The sequence below is a fragment of the Scyliorhinus canicula genome, chromosome 22 (genome assembly GCF_902713615.1).
Source record: "Scyliorhinus canicula chromosome 22, sScyCan1.1, whole genome shotgun sequence".
Taxonomy (NCBI): Eukaryota; Metazoa; Chordata; class Chondrichthyes; order Carcharhiniformes; family Scyliorhinidae; genus Scyliorhinus; species Scyliorhinus canicula.
Genome location: NC_052167.1, coordinates 15,625,834 through 15,648,265, shown reverse-complemented (window position 1 = coordinate 15,648,265; position 22,432 = coordinate 15,625,834). Strand labels below are relative to the sequence as shown.

The 22,432-nt window shown below is 42.3% G+C and overlaps 1 protein-coding gene across 5 annotated transcripts in view; it reads right to left on the bottom strand.

The window, feature by feature from the left end:
* Positions 1 to 22,432, bottom strand: part of LOC119956225 (vinculin) — a 134,854-nt gene that overhangs the window by 41,284 nt on the left and 71,138 nt on the right. For 3 of the 5 annotated variants that reach the window (XM_038783259.1, XM_038783255.1, XM_038783257.1), the window contains exons 3-10: positions 22,085 to 22,235; positions 21,808 to 21,916; positions 19,471 to 19,593; positions 18,495 to 18,655; positions 17,731 to 17,733; positions 6,594 to 6,684; positions 6,279 to 6,426; positions 396 to 549 (exon numbers count right to left, since the gene is read on the bottom strand). In XM_038783259.1, the coding sequence (XP_038639187.1) occupies positions 396 to 549; positions 6,279 to 6,426; positions 6,594 to 6,684; positions 17,731 to 17,733; positions 18,495 to 18,655; positions 19,471 to 19,593; positions 21,808 to 21,916; positions 22,085 to 22,235 (940 nt within the window). The remainder of the gene's footprint in view (positions 1 to 395; positions 550 to 6,278; positions 6,427 to 6,593; positions 6,685 to 17,730; positions 17,734 to 18,494; positions 18,656 to 19,470; positions 19,594 to 21,807; positions 21,917 to 22,084; positions 22,236 to 22,432) is intronic. The other 2 variants (XM_038783256.1, XM_038783258.1) reach the window with 1 other exon arrangement.

Below are 22,432 nucleotides of genomic sequence, written 5' to 3'. Positions count from 1 at the left end.
AAACTCCCAAAGATAACATCTACATCTGACTCGAGCCTAGCCAACTCTTCACTTCTAACAAATTCTCCTCACTCAAAATGACTAGCATCACACTTTCAAACTTGTTAATTTCTTTAAAATTCCAAACATGAACCCATCCTTGCAGGAATTAGATGTCTTCTTTTCCAACAACTCGCACAAAGGTACCTCTGCCCTTCATTTCACCTTTATCTCGACATCAAAAGACCATACGCCCATAAACTTGAGACCTTGGGAACAAGAAAATAATCCCCATGCAACAGAGTAGGAACTTCAAATTATGAATCTGTCAATATAAGATTCTAACAGATAGCGTTGAAGAATCCATATCTGTGTACAGTCAGGTGAAACATTTTCCAAGAATTTAATGAAGTTACCTGAGCAGCATCTATTTTCTTTGCAATGGCCTGCTTTGAGTTAGTCATGGCTTCCAGTTTCCTGGCTGCATTTTCCACCTTAGCTGTTAACATGTCCAGTCCTTGGGATACTTGCTGTGCTTTCTGCATGGCAATGGGTGTGGCACCTTGACCTCTACTCATAAAAAAAATACCCAGTATTACTAATATTATCTTCCTTCTACTTACGCACACGCATGCATACCATTATTTTACATGCATTAAGCAGGGCCACATTTATGAGAATAGAAAATGCAGAGGTCCAAAGAGATCTGGGGGACCATGTACATAGATCGTGAAAGATCATTACAAATAAATACACAAGAGACTTCCGGTGACGCCCTCGAGGTGACAGGTCGCAGGTCGGATCGCTCCCGCCCGTGATGGGCAAACGGACGTTTTTCAACGGACATTTTTGGGACCTGGCAGCCTGAATCGGTGGAGGAGACGATAGGGAAGAGGCTTCCTTTCCGGGGTATGGGCAGCTGGACTAGAAGTGGTCGAGTGGAGTGGCAAGGATCGAAGCGGGAGCAGCCGGGACCCCAGACCGGGCGGACAAGCATGGCGGACGGTAGGGACCAGGGAGCGGAGGCTCACTGGCCAAGGGAGCAACAGATGGAGTTCTTCAAGAACTGCTTCGCCAAGCTGAGGAGGGACACGCTGGACCCGATGAGAGCGGTGATGGACCGAATGGTCGAGACACAGGCGGTCCAAGGGAAGGCGCTCAGGGAGGTCGAGGCGAAGCTCTCCAGCCAGGCGGGCACGGTAACGGAGCTGGAGCATGAAGTGGAGGAGCTGAACGCCCAACAGAAGAGGATGCAGGAGCAGCTTGAAGAGCTGGGGAACAGAGCCAGGAGGCAGAATTTAAGGATCATTGACCTCCCCGAGGGCTGCGAGGGGTTGGATGTGGGCGCATACGTGACGGGTATGCTTGAGGCGCTGATGGGACCGGAGGCCTTCCCTCAACCCCTGGAGTTGGATGGGGCACATAGAGCCCCCGCAGGGAAGCCCAGGACAGGCGACCGACCGAGGGCCTTGGTGGTCCGCTTTCACCGGCTTGCTGACAGGGAACGTGTGCTGCGATGGGCCAAGGCGGAGAGGAGCAGCAGATGGGAGAACTGCGAGGTGCGCATTTGCCAGGACTTGGGAACGGAGCTGGCCAAGAGGCGTGTAGGATTCATCAAGGTAAAGGCAGCCCTCTACAAAAAGGAGGTGAGGTTTGGAATGTTGTATCCTGCAAAGCTTTGGGTTACGTTTGAGGAACTCCACTACTATTTTGAGACACCAGAACAGGTTTGGACTTTTATTAAAGATAAGAAACTGGACTTGAACTAATGGGCACTTAGTTCTTTCAGTGCTGTACAGTGGCGGCGGTCCGTTAACCTTATTTGCTCTGATTAGGTGTGGACTTTTATTAAAAGAAGAAGCTGGACTTGAACTAAAGGACTCTGGGCTCTCAGAGCTTTTGTGTGGCGGCGGTTTGTTAAATTATGTTTTATCCAAGATTGTTTTCAGCCTGGACAGAGAGTGGAGGCTGGAGGGCGCACTGTTTAGGGTGCTTTGGGGGGATTGCAACGGGGGGGGGGGGGAGAGAGGGGCCTTTTGGTGGGAGATCGGGGCCTCTGATAGGGGGATGGGCTAGGGCAGGGGTGGGCAAACTACGGCCCGCGGGCCGCATGCGGCCCGCCAAAGGTATTTCTGCGGCCCACCAAGTCATTAAAAAAAAAATTTAAAAAAAATTTTTTTTTTTTTTTAAAATTTTTTTTAAGGTTAATGGGGGGGGGGGGGGGCTGTTGGGTTACTTACTGGTATAGGGTGGATACGTTGACTTGAGTAGGGTGATCATTGCTCGGCACAACGTCGAGGGCCGAAGGGCCTGTTCTGTGCTGTACTGTTCTATGTTCTATATGAGGTGCCCAGAATCATAACTGGGTGAAGTAATTATTTTACTTAATATACTATGCGGCCCTTTGTGAATTGTGAATTTCTGAATGTGGCCCTTGCACGGAAAAGTTTGCCCACCCCTGGGCTAGGGGCTGGTTGAGGGACTTGAAAGGGCACGGTGGGATACAATTAGGTTAATGGGTCCCTGATGTGTGGGGGGAGGGCCCGAGCGCTCGGACAGGAGACAGGCAGGCGCCAAGGGCAGGGGTCAGCGTAGCTAGCGTAGGTCAGGGGGCACCAGGGAGAGTCGGAGGTGGGGCGCGGCGGGCTAGGGCCAAGCGCAGGGCTGACCTGGCAGGTCAGGCCTCGGGGGGCAGGGGAGGCCGGGGTTAGGGCCACGTTAGTTTAGTTGAACAAGTGTGGCATGGGTAAACAGCTGGCAGGGGAAGTGCCTTATTAACATAGAACAGTACAGCACAGAACAGGCCCTTCGGCCCTCGATGTTGTGCCGAGCAATGATCACCCTACTCAAACTCACGTAACCCAACAACCCCCCCCTTAACCTTACTTTTCAGGACACTACGGGCAATTTAGCATGGCCAATCCACCTAACCCGCACATCTTTGGACTGTGGGAGGAAACCGGAGCACCCGGAGGAAACCCACGCACACACGGGGAGGACGTGCAGACTCCGCACAGACAGTGACCCAGCCGGGAATCGAACCTGGGACCCTGGGGCTGTGAAGCATTTATGCTAACCACCATGCTACCGTGCTGCCCAATGTTTATTCTTTCCCACTGTTCGTTTTCACTATGTTAAGGCTCTTTGCACAGGGCCATTTTTCTCTCTGTAAATGTTACAAATTTGTGTTAAATAAAAAATTCAAAAAAACAAACAAATAAAAACATAAAATAATCCAAAAGGTTAATGAAATGCTGGCTTTTATATTCAAATGACTAGAATACAAAAAGGATGGAAGTTGTACTATATCTATAAAAAGCACAGATTAGACCACACCGCGACTACTGTGAGCGATCTGGGCCTCACACCCTAGGGTATATTGGCCTTGGAGGGGTGCAGTATAAATATATCAGAATTAAACTGCGACCCCATAGTTAAATTATAAGTCAAAATTACACAACCTAGGATAGTAGTCTCTGGAATTTGAGGGGTTAGCGCATGATCTGACTGAGATTTGTGGGAAGATGGCAGCTTAGTGGTAGTATCACTACACCAGTAATCCAGAGGCTGAGGCGAATGCTCTGGGGACACGGGTTCAAATCCCATCACCCCACCAAATCCGAAGAATATGAATGCAATTCATTTTTTTAAAAATGTGGAATTTAAAAAAAAGCTGGATCCAGATGCACAACATAGGGGGCAGCACGGTAGCATGGTGGTTAGCATAAATGCTTCACAGCTCCAGGGTCCCACGGTTCGATTCCCGGCTGGGTCACTGTCTGTGTGGAGTCTGCACGTCCTCCCCGTGTGTGCGTGGGTTTCCTCCGGGTGCTCCGGTTTCCTCCCACAGTCCAAAGATGTGCGGGTTAGGTGGATTGGCCATGCTAAATTGCCCGTAGTGTCCTAAAAAGTAAGGTTAAGGGGAAGCGTTGTTGGGTTACGGGTACAGGGTGGATACATGGGTTTGAGTAGGGTGATCATGGCTCGGCACAACACCGAGGGCCGAAGGGCCTGTTCTGTGCTGTACTGTTCTATGTTCTAATGCATCTAAACTGCCCATGGTAAGTAGGCCACTTAGTTCAAGAGCAATTAGGAAGAGCACAAAATGCTGGCTGTTTCAGTGACATCCACCTCCCATAAAAAAAAGTTAAGAAAAATAAATATTAAGAGGAACTCAAAAGGTAAACAGAGAGAAACTGTTTCTGTTGGTTAGGGAATCGTGGACTTGGAACATAGTATAAAAATTAGAACCAGGCCTTTCAGGAGCAAAGTTTGGAAATATTTCTACACACAATGGGCGGTAGAAGTTTGAAACTCTCTTCTGAAAACATCAACCAATGCGAGGTCAAATGCTAATTTCTAATCTGAGATTGAGAGATTTTTGTTAGCCAAAAGGTATCAAGAGATACCAAGGGCAAGTATATGGAGGTAGTTCACAGATTAACTAAGATCCCACTGAATGGCGAAACACACTCAACAAGGGGCTAATTGGCTGACATGCATTGTTGTAATGAACTTTGATCGTACAGACTACATTCGAGGAACATTACAAAATCACAGAATTATCTAAATCATAAGGATAAAGCTTTTAAATCTTATTTTGGCAATTCATGGTCACAACAATATCTGACATATGGATTGTTTTATTATTTTAATTTGGAAATGTCCTTAAACAATTGATATTAATAAATGTTTGGTAGTACAGATCTTGAATATTGCTGAAAAAGAGGCATACAATCAAAGCTTTCCATCTTGCACTCAATAGACGCAAAGTAAACCAACAGTAAAAGGAACAATGATTTGTACTGCATCAGAACACTGCTGATTGGTTGGCAAATGGATTCTGATTGGTAGAGGCATTACTGTGGAGAATGCAACAGAAGCAGGCAGGTCAACTCTTAAGGTCAAGGCATTGCCTTGGAAAATGAACCAGAGAATGGCACCCCCTGCCGTGGAAAGTGAACCAGAGAATAGCAACTCCACCTCCCCACCCCCCCTCTCCCCCCCCCCCATCTCCCATAATGCACCCATGAGCCACACTGCAATCCTGACTGATAATATTAAATTAGTTTTTATTGTAATTCTGAGCACAATCAGGATTGTTTCCAACCATGGAAGTTTTGTAAGCACAGGCTAGTTGGGTACAATCAGTACTTTGCCAACCGCAAACAGCCAAAAGGATGCACTGTTTGATATGATCTTCCAGTTGTATAGACTTGGAATCACAGCGGCATTGAAATTCTTATACCACATTATTCATTTGTGTATAGGCTTTTCTGGCTTGCTGGCAGCATCCAGGTAGTGCTTCACCTGTCACTCAAATTGTTCAGACACCTATCCGTCCAGGGTCATCCATGGTAGACTGAGCACTTACCAAGGCTGAAAATGGTGCCCTTCAGCCCAGGAATTTGCATAATTTACAGCGAGCAAAAGGTCACCATTGTCCCACAGGATTGTTTTGATATAACCCTATTTCAGCATCAAGCTTGCACAGTGAGAAATGGCTTGGGTCCTCCTTTCCAAACTGCCGTTAAGGTCAATCTTGTATGCATGGAACTGTAAAAATCCCAATATGTACATTGTACAGTTACAGTAGGCTTGTGGTAGACAACAGTACAGAATCTATTGGCAGATTTCTAAACCAACATATCGACGGACGGGAACCCTTTTGACTCATTTGACTGTACCATTTCAAAGGTGAATTTGAGTGCAGGATGGAGTCCATTAAGGTATGCTAGGAAGTTCTTAAATGCAGCTGCAGATTTAAAAATAGCAAATGTATCATCTATGTATCGGAAATATGCAAGCGGTAGAAAGTTGGGCATCATTCCATCGCAGGCAAGTTTCTTATGGAAACGGACTGGAGGGAATGCCATAGCAACATCATCCATTTGGGCAAAATGGTGTTATTGTGGTGAATGTATAAGCACTAGTAATTCACCAGTATACTGTGTTGCGTTATGCTATGCCATTAACCCTGTGGGCTCCATCTATGGGCCACTGTATGGCTTCACCCACAGGGGGAGATGTGGAGCATGTACGGGCTCCGCCCATGGCTATGCCCCTTATAGGAAGTATAAGAGCAGCTGACCTGTGGGACCGCCTTCAGTAATGTGCCAGTCGCAGGCTGGCAAAGTTGTAAGCTGATTAGAACCACTGTTTACTTCGACTCGTGTCTCCGAGTGAATTGATGGTCGCATCAGTTATTAAAACTGAACTCAACTGCATGGGTTGCTGAGTTCATTAAGTTCAATGAATGCAAATTCAGATATTGGTGCTGCCAATAAAATAAATATTACCTGGCTCGCAGCTCAGATACTTGATCAGTCATCTGGCCTAAAGCCTTTGTGGTGCCCAGAATTTCTCTCCGTTCTTTGCCTGCACAAAGTTCACCAACTTTTCCAGCTTCATCCAGTATTTGTTTGATAGCCTGCTCCCCAGCATCACCTAAAACACACAACAGATCAGTTAATCTAATAAATGGTCAACACCGTTAATACCAATAAGAAAAAAATATTGTCTGACACAGGAACAGTTTAGGATATTGGGTGAGCCAAACATTTGATATTTCACTTGGTATATCAGCTCAATAAACAAAACAATTTAGTTATTACCTGGAGGTGCATTAGGGTCACTTAGCCAGTTTTTGGCTTGGTTTAGCTTTGAGTCAATCATAGCTAGAGCTCTTCTCATAGTTTCTGTATCCTATTGGAATAAACATCAGTTAATACAATATTAGTTTAATGAGCAAAAACAAAATTTAAAAACCCTCCATTCAATCTGATATTCACACATCTTGAACAACTCTGTATCTCATTTCTGGTCAGAAGCTACAAGTAAATAGCGATTTTTTTTTTGTTCTTTGAGATCACTAATTCAGGGATGAAACATGAACATTTGTAATGGCACGTTAAGTCTTGAGGTAACAGGTGTTTCTCATTATAGAAAGAATAAATAATTACATGTAACATGAATAGTCTCAACCCAATGCAGCTGCTGTCAAAGTAACTTTTAAAGCATAACAAGAGATTCTAATTACTGTCAATCCAGAGACCCCGACATGGAATATTGTGCTACATACCAGTACTCTCAGTACTGATCCTCTAATAGCCAGATTACAGAAGATGCATGGTTAGGTTAGATTTTAGTTTGTTTATGGGGAAGGCATCAACTATATTCATCACACCTAATTTAGAATTTTATACGCCCAAGGAAAATCAACATCAGTCCCAAGCAGCAAACAGGTTATATTGTACAATTGTTATAAAATAATAAATCATGAAATTTGTAACACTTTAGTAATTCCCGAAAAACTTTTTTTTTTTAAAGATCTGAAAACTAACCGACAACATGCACGCATTACAATAATTTGTTGCAGAATGCTCCATCTGATGAACTATCTCATGATAAATAGGTAATTGGATCAGTTCTTTGTACAAGGAAATTACTGGCAAAGTACCACAACACATAGAACAGTACAGCACAGAACAGGCCCTTCGGCCCTCGATGTTGTGCCGAGCAATGATCACCCTACTCAAACCCACGTATCCACCCTATACCCATAACCAAACAACCCCCCCCCCCCCCCCCAACCTTACTTTTTAGGACACTATGGGCAATTTAGCATGGCCAATCCACCTAACCCGCACATCTTTGGACTGTGGGAGGAAACCGGAGTACCTGGAGGAAACCCACGCACACACGGGGAGGACGTGCAGACTCCACACAGACAGTGACCCAGCCGGGAATCGAACCTGGGACCCTGGAGCTGTGAAGCATTTATGCTAACCACCATGCTACCGTGCTGCCCCTCACTTGTCTGTAAAATCTCTCGGTACCAACAGGGAGTCCATAAGGGAAAGAAATCAGTTTCTTTCCAATAATCTTTCACAGAAGAGGAAATATTTCATCAGCAGGAGATGGTCATAACATTATAACATGTATGTGCATGCTTTTGAGAATCAACAGATTAATATCAAATCTCGACAGTCAGGTTCCAATTCCAAAAATAGAAGTGTGCAAACAGCCACAAAAAATACCAGTTAATAAAATCTCAATATTAAGTGTGATTTTGAAAATAAAGCTACATACTTCCTGATTATAACATCAGAGTGCTTTCAAATCTCCAACCCACAGAGCAAGCACTGTCCCTGATTTAGTAACAGGTCACGGCCACTATTTTTCCAAACTGGCCTATTCACAGCCTTCCAGATAAGCTTCAAGTAAGTTGAAAGCAACTCCGGTTCTGCCTCCAAAGACATATCTTCATTGAGCAAACTTGCAACTTTCCACTTTCGGAGTCTGCACATCCTCACCGTGTGTGCGTGGGTTTCCTCCGGGTACTCCGGTTTCCTCCCACAGTCCAAAGATGTGCAGGTTGGGTGGATTGGCCATGATAAATTGCCCTTAGTGTCCAAAATTCTATGATTAACCTAGGACAAAAGTTCAGCACAACATCGTGGGCCGAAGGGCCTGTTCTGTGCTGTATTTCTCTATCTCTATGTGAACTAATCTGTTAACGATATGAACAAATATTGTTGCTCCAGACCACAGGTCTTAAACTCATAAATCTTATCCTGCTTTCCTTCATTCCTTTAGACATCAGCCTTGACAGTCAGAAAGTCATGGGTTGAAAGCACTCTATAAAGACTTGTACCCAAAATCAAGCTGAAAGTGCGATGTAGTCCTGTTGCATTGATAAACAATCCCCAGTTCACCTAAGCCAAATCCCCAGCCTTCTCAAACTCTACATCTTCACACCATCTCCCCTCAGCTGCATGAGGCCCACAACTGCACTGGGAATCCATTCCAAATACAGCTCCTCAATACTCAAACTTCCCATCCTCAGTCAATGCTTGCTGACCTCGTCATTGTACCTTCCAATGTTCTCCCCATGACTTTCCAAATAATTTTTTTAATTACCTCAAAATGTTTTATTCTCAATCCAGTCAGTTCTCTACACCTACCAAATTACCTATAATCTCTCTCTCTCTCCCATTGCTGATATAGGTTGTGAAACAACTTAAGAAATATTGAAATATTTCATTCAGTAGATCTTTTGCGACAGAATGACGAGCACACTAAGCTGTTGCATTAAATAATATGAGTGTCCCTTAGAAATATTTTACAAACAAAAGAATCCCACAATCCCATTGAAACAATGTGGAGTAACAATTTGAGTTATAAGCATACAAAATTCACAGTATGAGAGGAGTTCTAGCACCTAAGGTTCTCTGCAATGCTTCAACGCCCAAATTCCTCATCATAAAATCTACAGTGCAAAAGGAGGCCATTTTGCCCATCGAGTCTGCACCGATCCGTGGAAAGAGCCCACACCTCCACCCTATCACCACACCTCAACCCTATCCCCATAACCCCACCTAACCTATTTTGGACATTGAGAGCAATTTAGCAGAGTCAATCCACCTAACCTGCACATCTTTGGACTGTGGGTGGAAATCGGAGGAAAACCCACACAGACACAGGGAGAACATGCAGACTCCGCCGCACAGACAGTGACCCAAGCCAGAAATCGAACCTGGGGCCCTGGAGCTGTGAAGTAACTGCATTACCATGCTGCCCAACGTGACAATTTAATTAAAATTTTAATAAACTCGGCAAATCTTCATATGCAGTGTTTAAGGGGATGGAAGAACTCAGCAGATAAAATCAAAGAGGGAAAAATCCATATGTTCTTCAGGTTAATTCAACTTAATTTTCTTGTATCTTGTTCTGCAGAAGCATTTGAAATCACTCAATACATCAATAATCAAATGCAAAATGACAAATATATTAACACATTGTTTTTTTTAGATTTAGAATATCCAATTATTTTTTTCCCAATTAAGGGCCAATTTAGCATGGCCAATCCACCTAGCCTGCACATCTTTTGGGCTGTGAGCCCACGCAAACACGGGGAGAATGTGCAAACTCTTGCATAGTGACCCAGAGCCGGGATTGAACCTGGGTCCTCGGCGCCGTGAGGCAGCAGGGCGAACCCACTGCGCCACCGTGCTGCCCCCTAAACACTTATTGTTGAGGAGTTAAACTATTATAGCTTGCCAATTTGTTTTTCATATATTTTATTATTTAGGAAACCAATTTACTTAATAACAAATTAGTACTATTAAAAAACTAATTTCTATGCTCTCTAAAATAAGCTTAAATATTTGCCAAACATAGGCTAAGTGGAACCTAAGAAGGCTCTCTTGGCAGATCGCTTGACCTTTTCACACTGTATCATTGGCAGCAAAAGGAAATGTAGCTCATTTTTGCGCAGACAAATTGCATTCTGCAGAGACTTCATCTTGCGATTATTAAACAAAGCAGGCCCAGACATTTCTGTGACATCTGCATTTTTCAAGCATGACCTTCTATGGTCAAACATGCAAAATATTCTGCTGTAAGCTCCAGTCCATTCATCACACCAAACTTGTGCTGTGACATAAAAGCAGTGCTCATCTTTTTCATTAAAGCATAACATGTGCAGCAGCAATAAAACACAGGAAAGCATCTGGTTCTTTTCCAATAGATAAAATAACACCCTTATAGATGCTAATAACAGCTTTAACATATATTTTCTCCAAAACAACTTTTGAAGAGCACAGATTATCCCATACAAATCCAACACATAACACCAACAAGCTGAAGAACAGCTTTACTTTCCCAAGTGAAATTAGTGGCGATAATAATTAACTTCCTGTTTCTATCACTGTACATAATACCTGAAGGCCAAAGAGAACAGAACATAGAACATACAGTGCAGGAGGCCATTCGGTACATTGAGTCTGCACCTACCCTTGGAAAGAGCATCCTACCCAAGCCCACACTCCACCCTATCCCCATAACCCAATAACCACTCCTAACCTTTTTGGTCACTAAGGGCAATTTATCATGGTCAATCCACCTAACCTGCACGTCTTTGGACCGTGGGATGAAACCGGAGCACCCGGAGGAAACACACGCAGACACGGGGAGAACGCGCAGACTCCGCATAGACAGTGACCCAGCAGGAAATCGAAACTGGGACCCTGGCGCTGTGAAGCCACATTGCTATCCACTTGTGCTACCGTGCTGCTCAACAAGAATGGGGCAGGAATGACTGGGACCAGTGGTCAATGCCAAGTACAATACCCTCGGTAGGAAATAGTGGTGGCAAATCCGGAGACATTTCATAGTTTTAATGTTAAAAATTCATGGAAATGCAGAATTCTTGAAACAAAGAATCACTTGCAATCAGGATGCCAATTGCCACATACACAAAAAACAATTTTAAATCCCACCCACTATGACTAATTCATTTTTCCCAAATTTTAGCATTATTTTATTGTAACATAAATTATGCAGGAGGGGCATGCTGATTAACGGACATCAAAATACCTGACCAATATTAATGTGCGAGTCACAAAATCTAAAGTTTGTGCAGAGCTACGTTTTTCATAGTTGAAATGGTTAATAAATTCTCAGATTGATAATTGAAAAGGTTTTTTTAAAATAAAAAATAATCTAATTTGAAAGTTTCAAGAAAGGGGAAAATGATAATCTCCAAAAGACCATAAAAAGATACATAAGGAGTCCCATGTATTAAAAGGCTGTGTGTGGAATAATAGGTGGGACAAGAACATTTTGATCTCTTCCCAGAAATACAACTTAATGCAATTCAGTGCACTTTCTGAACAATGTAAAGAGATCAAATTGCAACTGCCTCAGAGTTTCAAAAAAATGACCAAAACGTTATTTTACAAAGTAGAAGCCAACACCACCTTTACACTGTACCTAATGTGCAGTAAAGGGCATTAACAGCAAGTATAGAGCTGCAGCTGGCATTCCTCAGAGCTGGAGGGGCAGAGCTTGAGCTTATGAAAATTATATTTTGTTTTATCTAATGCTTATTAAAAAGGATTAATTATTTCCATTACATTTTGAACTTCAGTAACTTTCCTTTGCATTATGTCAAATGAAAATTTATTTTTAGTTAACTTCAGCAAAATCCAAACATTAATTGGAAGTTTAAGCTCCATGAAGACAATTGACAGATAGAACAGAAATTGCTCGGGCAGGTCGGTGGTGCAGTGGTTAGCACTGCTGCCTCACCCGGGTTCGATCCTGGCCCTGGGTCACTGTCCGTGTGAAGTTTGCACATTCTCCCCTTGTCTGCGTGGGTCTCACCTCCACAACCAAAAGATGTGCAGAGTAGGTGAATTGACCACGCTAGCTAAATTGCCCCTTCGTTGAAAAAAAATAATAATTGGGTACTCTTGCCTAAAAATGACACCATCGCATTTGTTTTAATACTTCAGGCACTGAAAAATGGAATCATACAGCACAAAGAGAGGCTATTCAGCCCACTTACCTGTGCCAGCTCCTTGAATTAACTACACAATCAGTACCACACCCTTGTTCTTTTTCCAAGGCCCTGAAAATGTTCCTGTAAATAGGATTGTAAGTTCCCTTTAAATATTTATCCAATTCCCTTTTGAAAGTTACCACTGAATTTGCTTGCTCCACCTTTTGATTATTTGCAAGTAGAGGATATTTAAAGTGCTTTCTACACGAGTGCTCCAAATACCTTGGTACGCAATAAATTTTGTGTAAATGTTTAATGCATGAGCATATCATTGTGCAGCAATTTGTTTTTTGAGGTAGGCAGAGAATCAGCCCACAGCCCTCCAGCTTCACAACTCTCTCAAGTGAAGAAATTCCTCCTCATCTCAGTCTTAAATGGCCTTTCCCTTATCCTCAGATTGTTTCCCCTGTTTTTAGACTCACCAGTCAGGGGAAGCATCTTACGTACATCCACCCTGCCATGCCCTGTAAGAATTTTTACAATTTCAATGAGGTAACCCCTTATTCTTAGGAATAATAATAACCTTTATTATCACAAGTCGGCTTACATTAACACTGCAATTAAGTTACTGTGAAAGGCCCCTAGTCGCCACATTCCTGCACCTGTTCAGCTACACGGAGAGAGAATTCAGAATGACCAAATTACCTAAACTCTTCTAAACTCTACGGAATATAGATCCAGCCTCTCTAATCCCACCTCATAAAACAATCCTGCCACCTTAGGGATTGATCTACTGAACCTTCATTGCACCTCCTCTCTGGCAAATATATCCCTCCTTAGACAAAGGACCCAAAACTATACACAATACTCCATATGAGGTCTCACCAAGGCTCTATAAAATTTCAGTAAGACAGCTTTACTCCTATACATAAATCCCCTGCTAATGAGGTCTGTAGTAATCCACGGGAGGCAGGAGTTCCGTCACCACACCAATAATTATTTACAATAACGATATTATAGGAGCAGCTACAAACAGTGCTGCTAGCAGTCCAGTCAACTTAAGACTGGCTCACAAAGCCTACACAGGTGATTATATGGGCCCCCTCAATGAGCTATCATTGAGGGAGCTCATACTCCAATTGGCCAACCAATAAAGCCAATTAGAGTTCATTACACGGTCCAATATACCATTTGCCTTCATAATTCCTGCTGCAACTGCATGGTAACTTTTAATGACTCAAAAACAAGGAATCCCAGGTCCCTCTGGTCACCCACACTTCCCAGCGTCTCGTCATTTAAGAAATATTCTGCCTTCCTGAAGTGAATAACTTCACACTTACTCACATTATATTCCATCTGCCTTGTTCTTGCCCATTCACGTAGCTTGTCCAAGTTTTTTTGATGCCTCCTTGCATCCTCCTCATAACTTACATTCCCACCCAGTTTGGTGTCGTCAGCAAATGTGGGCACCAGTCCCAATGCTTCAGAAATATGATGCTCTACGTCCTATAGCGATTCTCGAGTCACATTTTTAATTGCTCAATTCTCCTATTTCCCTGCTCAACAGGACATGGGATGAGAAGTAATCCTGAGATTACTGCTTTAGGAGGTCCTGCCTCCTTCCTCGCTCACTTTTAGGAACTCATCTCCCTTCCTACCCAAGTCATTAGGTTCCAACATGGACCATGACCTCTGGCTGTTTCCCCCCCTCTCCCCCCCCCCCCCCCCCCCCCCCCCCCCCCCGGTGGCACAGTGGTTAGCATTGCTGCCTCACGGCACCATGGTCCCAGGTTCGTTCATGGCTCTGGGTCACTGTCCGTGTGGAGTTTGCACATTCTCCCATGTTTCCGTGGGTTTCGCCCCCACAACCCACAACCCGCAAGGTAGGTGGATTGGCCACACTAAATTGCCCCTTAATTGGAAACAATTTTTGGAAACAATAATTGGAAACAAGGAAACAATGACTCTAAATTTATTTTAAAATAGGATACAAGGTATCGTTTAAATTAATTTAATATTTCTGTGCCCAGAAGAGTCAAATTTATAGTTAGATTCATGCTGGTAATGGTATTTGTATGTGTGAGGGTTGGTTTCAATTCCAGCAGTGATTCTGTTGTGCTTGGAGGGGACTATGGCATGCAGAGTAAATAAACCGGCAGTGGTTGCTTAGTAACTGGGACCTTAGTTTAGCTAATTTGATTGCATTTGGAGATAGATAGTGAGATAGAAATCACCTCCCACAGCTCTGCTGGAAGCAGTTGGTGTTAGAAGGCTAAAGAGGAACATCTCTCTCAGCCTTGCTGGAAGGAAAGCCAAACTATGGAGTAATGGCTAAGAGAACAGATGCTGGAAACCTAAAGTCCAGCTAGTTAAATAAACTAGAGAAATTAAGAGACGTTTCCAAGTCTGGAGTTAAAGGAACGGAGGCAACTGGGAAATAGAACTGTTCAGTAAAGTTGAAAAAGCACTGGATCCTGAGAGGCCAAAAAGATATCTGCACTTGGGGCTGAGGTTTGTGAGAAATTACTGTAGTTTGGGAAACATTATTTCAAATAACTGTGGAAATTGGTGACTGGACCTTAGAGTTTGTGTCTAAGCCTTGAAGATAAAGGCTTTTCACAGTAACTTCATTGCAGTGTTAATGTAAGCCTACTTGTGACAATAAAAGGTTATTTATTTATTAGTTATTTATTTTAAATCTGAAGGGAGAGGTGTAAAACCTGAAAGTGGAAGCAATGGAGGGAAAGCATAATTTAAAAAAGATTTGAAAATATCACTTTTGAAAATGGAATTTGAAATCACTATCACTTACTCGTGTGGAAGTCAGCATTCAGTGAGGCAAGGTGGCACACGGTAGAAGAATCATCTGGGGGAGGGTTTGAGAAGAAATTCACAAGACATCCACTTGGGGTCAGATTGGAGTGTGTCTTATCATAGTCATCTTGTGTACTTAAAAGGGACTTTATATATTAATCAGACCACTGTAGCTTAAGATGCAATTTGTAACCCATGTTAATTTTTAAATCCTTGTACACTTAAGCTAAGGCGGAACAAAGGAGTATTGCATTATAATCCAATTTTTCCATGTTTAATATAAGTTTTTTTGTTGTTAAAACTAATTTGCGGCTGTATGACTCGTTTCCAAGTTTTATTTAAAAAAATTAAAGTTACAGTTTTTTGAGCCCGGGTTCCTTTCTGGGATCCTCGTGCCCAGTTATAACATCAACTGGGATTGTAACATATCCACATACTGGTTTTCAAAAAACAAATCCAGTAAAATCAGAAAATGAAATCACACAAATTCAAGTGTCAATAACAAGTTTTTAAATAATTATGTTTTGGGAGGGCTCTATTTCACGACAGAAAAAAGGTCTAATGTTTGACTAAACTCTAGAAGAGCTACATGTTTTTAATTGGTTGTGTATTTCAATGCTGTAATAAACTGTTTAATGTAGTCTATTTGCTATGACCAGTGAATGAAGCATTCAGAGAAAGTCATTTGTTTCCAGTTTCTATCACTGTTGTTGACTTTTATGTATATTCACTTCTGCCAACATTCTGTTTTTATGGATACCTACATTTTCAGTTAGATCGCACATTGTCCTGAAGCCACAGAAAAATCAAATCAAGCACAATCATATCAGTGGGTCAAATTATGCATCAAATTATGCTCCCTAATACTTAGAGGCAAAAGAACAATTCTCTTAAACATGTACGGATAAATAATAAATGGATAGTCAAAGGAAGGGTTGGGCCAATAAGCTTTGAAAAAGGAGACGTTCTTCTGAAGGCAGCAGGCATGGCTGGGATACTAAAGGAGTACAGGATACTACGCAGCTGCCGTCACTAAAGAAAATTCTATCAATGTCACAGTGAAAGAGGAGATTGTAAAAAAAATGCATGGGATAATAATAGGTAAAGGAGGTACTTAAAAGCCGGGCAGCCTGCGGAGTAGAAAAGTCTCCTGATCGGACAGAATGGATCCTAGGGTAAACAGAGAAACAGATTTACGGCAACTGTCAAAAAAGATGGCACAAGGGTAAAAAGTATGTAGCCCTTAATGATGATCTGGACTACATTGCTAGAAAAGATGGTGTAAGCAGATTGAATAATACCCAAAAAGGAATTTGATAAGTATTTGAAGTGGGGAAATTTGCATGGTTATGGGGAAAGAGAAAAGAGGTGAGACTAATTGGATAGTTCAACTAAAGTGCTGACATTGCATACACCAAATGTCCTGAATCAGTACGGTTTTATTCCATTATTCTATGATAATGAAGAACAAGTAGAATAATGTTGACCAGATACACAAGAGTAATTAGGCCCCAATGACTCAACTTCCACTATACTGCTAACACATATTAATCTGTTTACTATGTGGTCTAATTTTGTTTACTTCTCCTCCACCCCAAAACATTCTTCCCTCACCACCTTTCTTTAAGATATGAACCATACAAAGACAGTTTTATTTGCATCAGCAATCCTTGAAACACCAAAATTACCATTCTTTATATGCAGGCCTGTCCCATGAGAATGAGCAGGGTTTTCAAATGTGGGAGGTGCCACACCCATACCCAGCTGTTCTTAGCTTACATCAACACAAGCACATTTCCAAGAGTTACCACTTGACAACAATAAGAACCTTGCGCTATTTTTTCACAAGTTTGGGAAGCCTGAGGACACGTAGACTAACTGCAACATCGATATAACAACTCTTGCTTCGATTAACCCGAGCATAAAGTTACTTCAGCACCTATACAGTAAGAAGTCTTACAACACCAGGTTAAAGTCCAACAGGTTTGTTTCAAACACGAGCTTTCGGAGCACGGCTCTTTCTTCAGGGGATTCACCTGAAGAAAGAGCCGTGCTCCGAAAGCTCGTGTTTGAAACAAACCTGTTGGACTTTAACCTGGTGTTGTAAGACTTCTTACTGTGCTCACCCCAGTCCAACGCCGGCATCTCCACATCACAGCACCTATACAGCAACTCTTGCTGAGATTAAGCCCAGCATAAAATTAAGACCTTTCTGTTCGAATATGGTTCAACACCATGCCAGGTTGTCATTCACCAATGAGTCAGAGGACCTAATTCTTGTTAAATGTAAATTTGATTAAGCACTGAAAATAATTTTCATGCGTTTTAAAATAATGCCTGATCCTAGTGGAGATTCTGTTCAAGCTTTCTTCCTTCTTCAGCCGCCCTCCATCCCACTTTCATTTGAAGAAATTTTAAAGACCATGTTTTAGTCTGCTCTGTTTCAAAAGCTTTAAGAGGCATGTTCAAACTGTTGTGGTTAAAAAGCTCCAAACGTGTGACCTAACAACAAGTTGAATTTTAAGAAGTGTTCAGCCTGTGCTAGCCATAAGTTATTTGAAGCAAACTGCACCACACACCAAGGCAGTAACCTAACAGCATTCATTCAGGACATGCTTCAGCAGAAAAAGAGAAAAACAAAGTGAGCTTACCTTCTACAAGGAAGGATGAAGAAGAAACAAGGAAGTAAAAATAAGATGCTTGTAATGGTCTCAAAGAAAAAGAGTGCAAAAGAAAGCTTCTAAAATATAGAATGTTATGACCACAAAAATACAGCAGCTAATTTACAAACAAGGATTTTCTGTGCTGTGTAACTTATAACACTTACCAAAAATATAAAAAAACAGTATATCTGGGTATCTGTCAAATTCATATTTGCACAATATCTTACAAAGTTGTTTTAAGATCAGATGAGAATGTATACACCATGTTGCCTTGAGACAGGCACATGTGTGGAGAGACACACACAGAGATAGAGGCCAAAATAATTCCATTTTACATCAGTGTGCAAGTGACACTTTTACTTCAACCAATATCAAATGATGAATTGGTATTCTATTGTAGTTTAAGACTGAAATTTAATCCCAATTTTTCCTTCATCTCAGCATAGCAAGTAAACAAGTACGGTTCAGAAACTACCTACTGTCTGTGGCCCAATTAAATAAATAAAAACAGTCTTAGTGATAAATCAAGATTCAAGAAGTGAAAACAGTGAAAAATGAAACAAAAAATGTCATAGATAGATCATACACTGCAGACACTCTCATGGACACATAACCAGAACCAACCAATAACTGTCCCATTAAAAAAAAAGTATTTTATTGCCCTTCAATAGACAAGTAAATTAAAGCTTCACCACTGAAATAATTTCTTCCACAGTACTTGCATTATGATTTACCAAGGTTCTCAGACATACCTTACTAGCCCAAGCATCTTCATCCCAGGATGTTAGCTGCAAAACACGAATGATCTCATTGATTTCAGTACTCATCTTTTCCACAGTGAAGTTACGGTTCTTTAGAGCTTCTTCCACTCCTTGGCTTTTGAACTGCTTTGTAGTCACAAAAATCTTAATAGCTACAAAATGAAATGTAAAACGGTGACACTTAATTACCACAACCAGCCACTTGTGTATATTCTCTGTCCCAGTAACTAATTATGGCTTTGATTTCAGTTATGACTTAACCAGGTTTTGTCAGTTGATGCCGACACAGCTATAATTTACAGCAGATGATGATGGAAAGACACAGCAGGTCATTAGCATGTAAAAGGAGAGAAAAATAAAGTTAATGTTTCAGAATGTTCCAAAGGAATCTCGATCCAAACATTAACCAATTGTGCTTGCTTAAAATATGAACCGGATCTGTAATTTGAGCACTTTGGTGTTTGTTTTCAGCTCTGCACTTTCAGTGAACAAATTTTATTCAACATGGCAAATCCGAAATTCCAGGCAGTGTTTTCAGTATAATTTAGTGCTTTTCAATTCCCAACACAGTATTGATTATCCACATGAAATTAACACTCCTTCACAAAAATAAATTCAAATAGGTGCAATGTTTGAATATAATTTGGCTCGATTCTGAGTGGAAATAAAAAGGGATTGTAGTTATACCATCAAGGCAGACAAATATAACTTATTATTCTTACGACATTTTATGCTAACAAGAGGTTTATCTGTGTTAAATTAAAATTGTAATAAGTCAACGATATACAAATATGGATCCAAATCATGATTGTGGATTAGCAGCGAAAAAAGGTGGGAGCATAAAAATGTCATGACTGATTAGTATGTCCATAATTTATTCATATGATGAAACTCTTCCAGTGCAAAAGTCTAATTCAAAAACAACACCAGGAGTCTGGCTATTTTCAAACTGATTTTTTTTTTTTACCTGAAATGAGTACAGGAAGAAGTTCTTTTACTGTGTTCATGGAATTCACCAGCATAACCCTGTGCTCTTGATGAGTCAGTTCCTGCTGTCTTTCATCAATCATCTTAGCCATTTTAGTCATTCCTTAATTGGGGCAGGATGGGAGGCAGCATTAAAGAAGGGAAGAGAAGAAACAATAGTAGTATATGGAGACATAAAAGGAATACGTATATTATACTAGTTGTTCTTTTGTAATTACAATACAAAAAATGAAGTGATCCAAAGCACACACTAAGAACATTAGCCATGCTAAAATACATAATCTGTAATTGAATTTCCAACATTGCAGATGTCTTAATGCAGTTGTTAGATAATACTTGCTGAAGGTTCATCTATAGTACACATTGGTACATCTGGTGATAATCATATCTAGTGGAAGTTTCTGGAGTAAGTTTAAGTGTTTGTAGCATTAACATTTACTCCATGCCCGGTGCAGTGGTTAGTTCTGCTGCCTCACGGCACTGAGGACCCGGGTTTGAATCCCGGCCTTGGGTTACTGTACATCTGGAGTTTGCACATTCTCCCCGTGTTTGCGTGGGTTTCACCCCCACAACACAAAGTTGTGTAAGTTAGGTGGATTGGCCACACTAAATTGCCCCTTAATTGGAAAAAAAATAATAATTGGGTACTCTAAATTTAAAAAATAAAACATTTACTCCATGCCCAAAGTTACACTTTACCTCCTCAGAATAATATGTCTCTTAGAAAAGTTTGGTTAAGAGTAGTTGCATTTAAGGGGATGGATCCAGGAGCCAGAAGCCGAGTGGGTGCGTGCGGAGGAGGCCTCCTGCATGGGGACCTCCCTCCGGGCCCTCGCCACGGCAGCACTCCCATCCCCACCCAAAAAACACTCCAGCAGCCCAGTGGTGACAGCCACCCTCCAATCCTGGAACCAACTGCGGCAGCAATTTGGCCTGAACAAAATGTCGGACAAGGCTCCCATCTGCAACAACCATAGGTTCAAACCAGCACTGACTGACGCCACCTTCAAAAGGTGGAGGCAGGACGGGGGGACACTGACAGTCAGGGACCTATACACGGACGACAGGATCGCAACACTGGACGAACTGACAGAGAAATTTCGGATAGCTGGGGGGAACGAGCTACGGTACCTGCAGCTCAAAATCTTCCTACGAAAGGAGACAAGGACGTACCCACAACCGCCACGACAGACACTACTGGAAGACCTACTGGACGCAAGTATCCTAGAGAAAGGGAACTGTAGAGACATGTATGACCGACTGGTAGAAAGGGACGACACCGCACTGGACGCAACAAGAAGGAAATGGGAGGATGACCTGGGATGGAGATAGGGTGGGGACTCTGGAGCGAAGCACTGCATAGGGTCAACTTCACCTCCACGTGCGCAAGGCTCAGCCTGACGCAACTAAAAGTGGTACATAGAGCCCACTTAACGAGAAACCGTATGAGTAGGTTCTTCCTGGAGGTGGAGGACAGATGTGAACGGTGCCAAAGAGGCTCGGCCAACCACGCCCACATGTTCTGGTCTTGCCCCAGACTTGTGGAGTACTGGACAGCCTTCTTCAAGGCTATGTCCAAAGTGGTGGGGGTGAGGGTGGAGCCATGCCCGATAGTGGCGGTCTTCGGGGTTTCAGACCAGCCAGATCTATTCCTGGGGAGGAGGGCGAACGCCCTTGCCTTTGCCTCCCTGATCGCCCGCCGTAGAATCCTGTTTGGCTGGCGGTCAGCAGCACCGCCCAGAGCTGCAGACTGGCTGGCCGACCTCTCGGAATCTCTCCAAATGGAGAAAATCAAATTCGCCATCCGAGGGTCGGACGACGGCTTCCACAGAACGTGGGAGCCATTCATACAACTATTCCGGGACCTGTTTGTGGCCAACGTACAAGAGGAAGAATAGTCGGGTGGCCAAGAATCAGGGGAAAATGGACGGGAATTGGGGGAAGGTAGCCCGGGGGGGGGGGGGGGGGGGGGGGGGGGGGGGGGGGGGGGGGGCTACGGGTTCGTTATGGGGGTTTGATGGCTAGCTAAGGCCCAAAACCAAACTAAATAAATGCCAATAAACATGTGCCTCGGCCATATTGGGGAATGTAAAATATGTATGCCGGCTAAAGGGGGAGGCCACAGTTATTATTACGAAGATGCTTACCTGTAAATATATATGTTAATTTTTGCGTGTTTTTTTCTCTCTCTAACAATTTGTAATTTGTTCAATATAAAACATGAAAACTGAATAAAAAACATTTATAAAAAAAAAGAGTAGTTGCATTTGCAAGTGTTGCTTTAGAAATTAAACTTCAAGAATATGGAATTCCTAACCTGGACCTAAGTTTTTAGTGTAAGTCACCAAATCCTCCATAGTTTCAACCACTTCAGCGACTGTGAGATATTCCAAGATCCCTTTGCAGACACGGATAATTTTACGGACCTGGGGGTGGGGGTAAATGGAATGTATTTTAAAAATGCAAGAATCTATTGTTTTTACAAGTTACACATGGCACATCAATCTGTGGCATACTAACATACAGATAGATACAACAAAAGTCATTCACATTTTGCCCAAGGGAAGTGGAACAAGTTTTCATGAATAAATTACCTCTGCTTCATCAAATGTCAACAGCAAGTCTGAAGTTCCAGAAAGAATACCTCTGGAACCATCAATGAGGTAATCACGTGCAGGTACAGCATATGGATTGTCTTTCAGCATCTGCGCAGCCTGGATCAATTTAGTGCAGGCATTTTCAACCCTTTGAATGATAAGTCAGGAAATTAAGATTAATGCTCAATTGACTTCTATATACAATAATGGTTATTTGACAAATTAACGGAACAATACCAAACCTATGATTTGGTTCTGAAGATGAGAAGTCAGGAATATTAATTTTAGAGGCAAACCAGATCCTTTTGGGTTTCGTGACCCTAACTTGTTCACTCCAATGTTAAT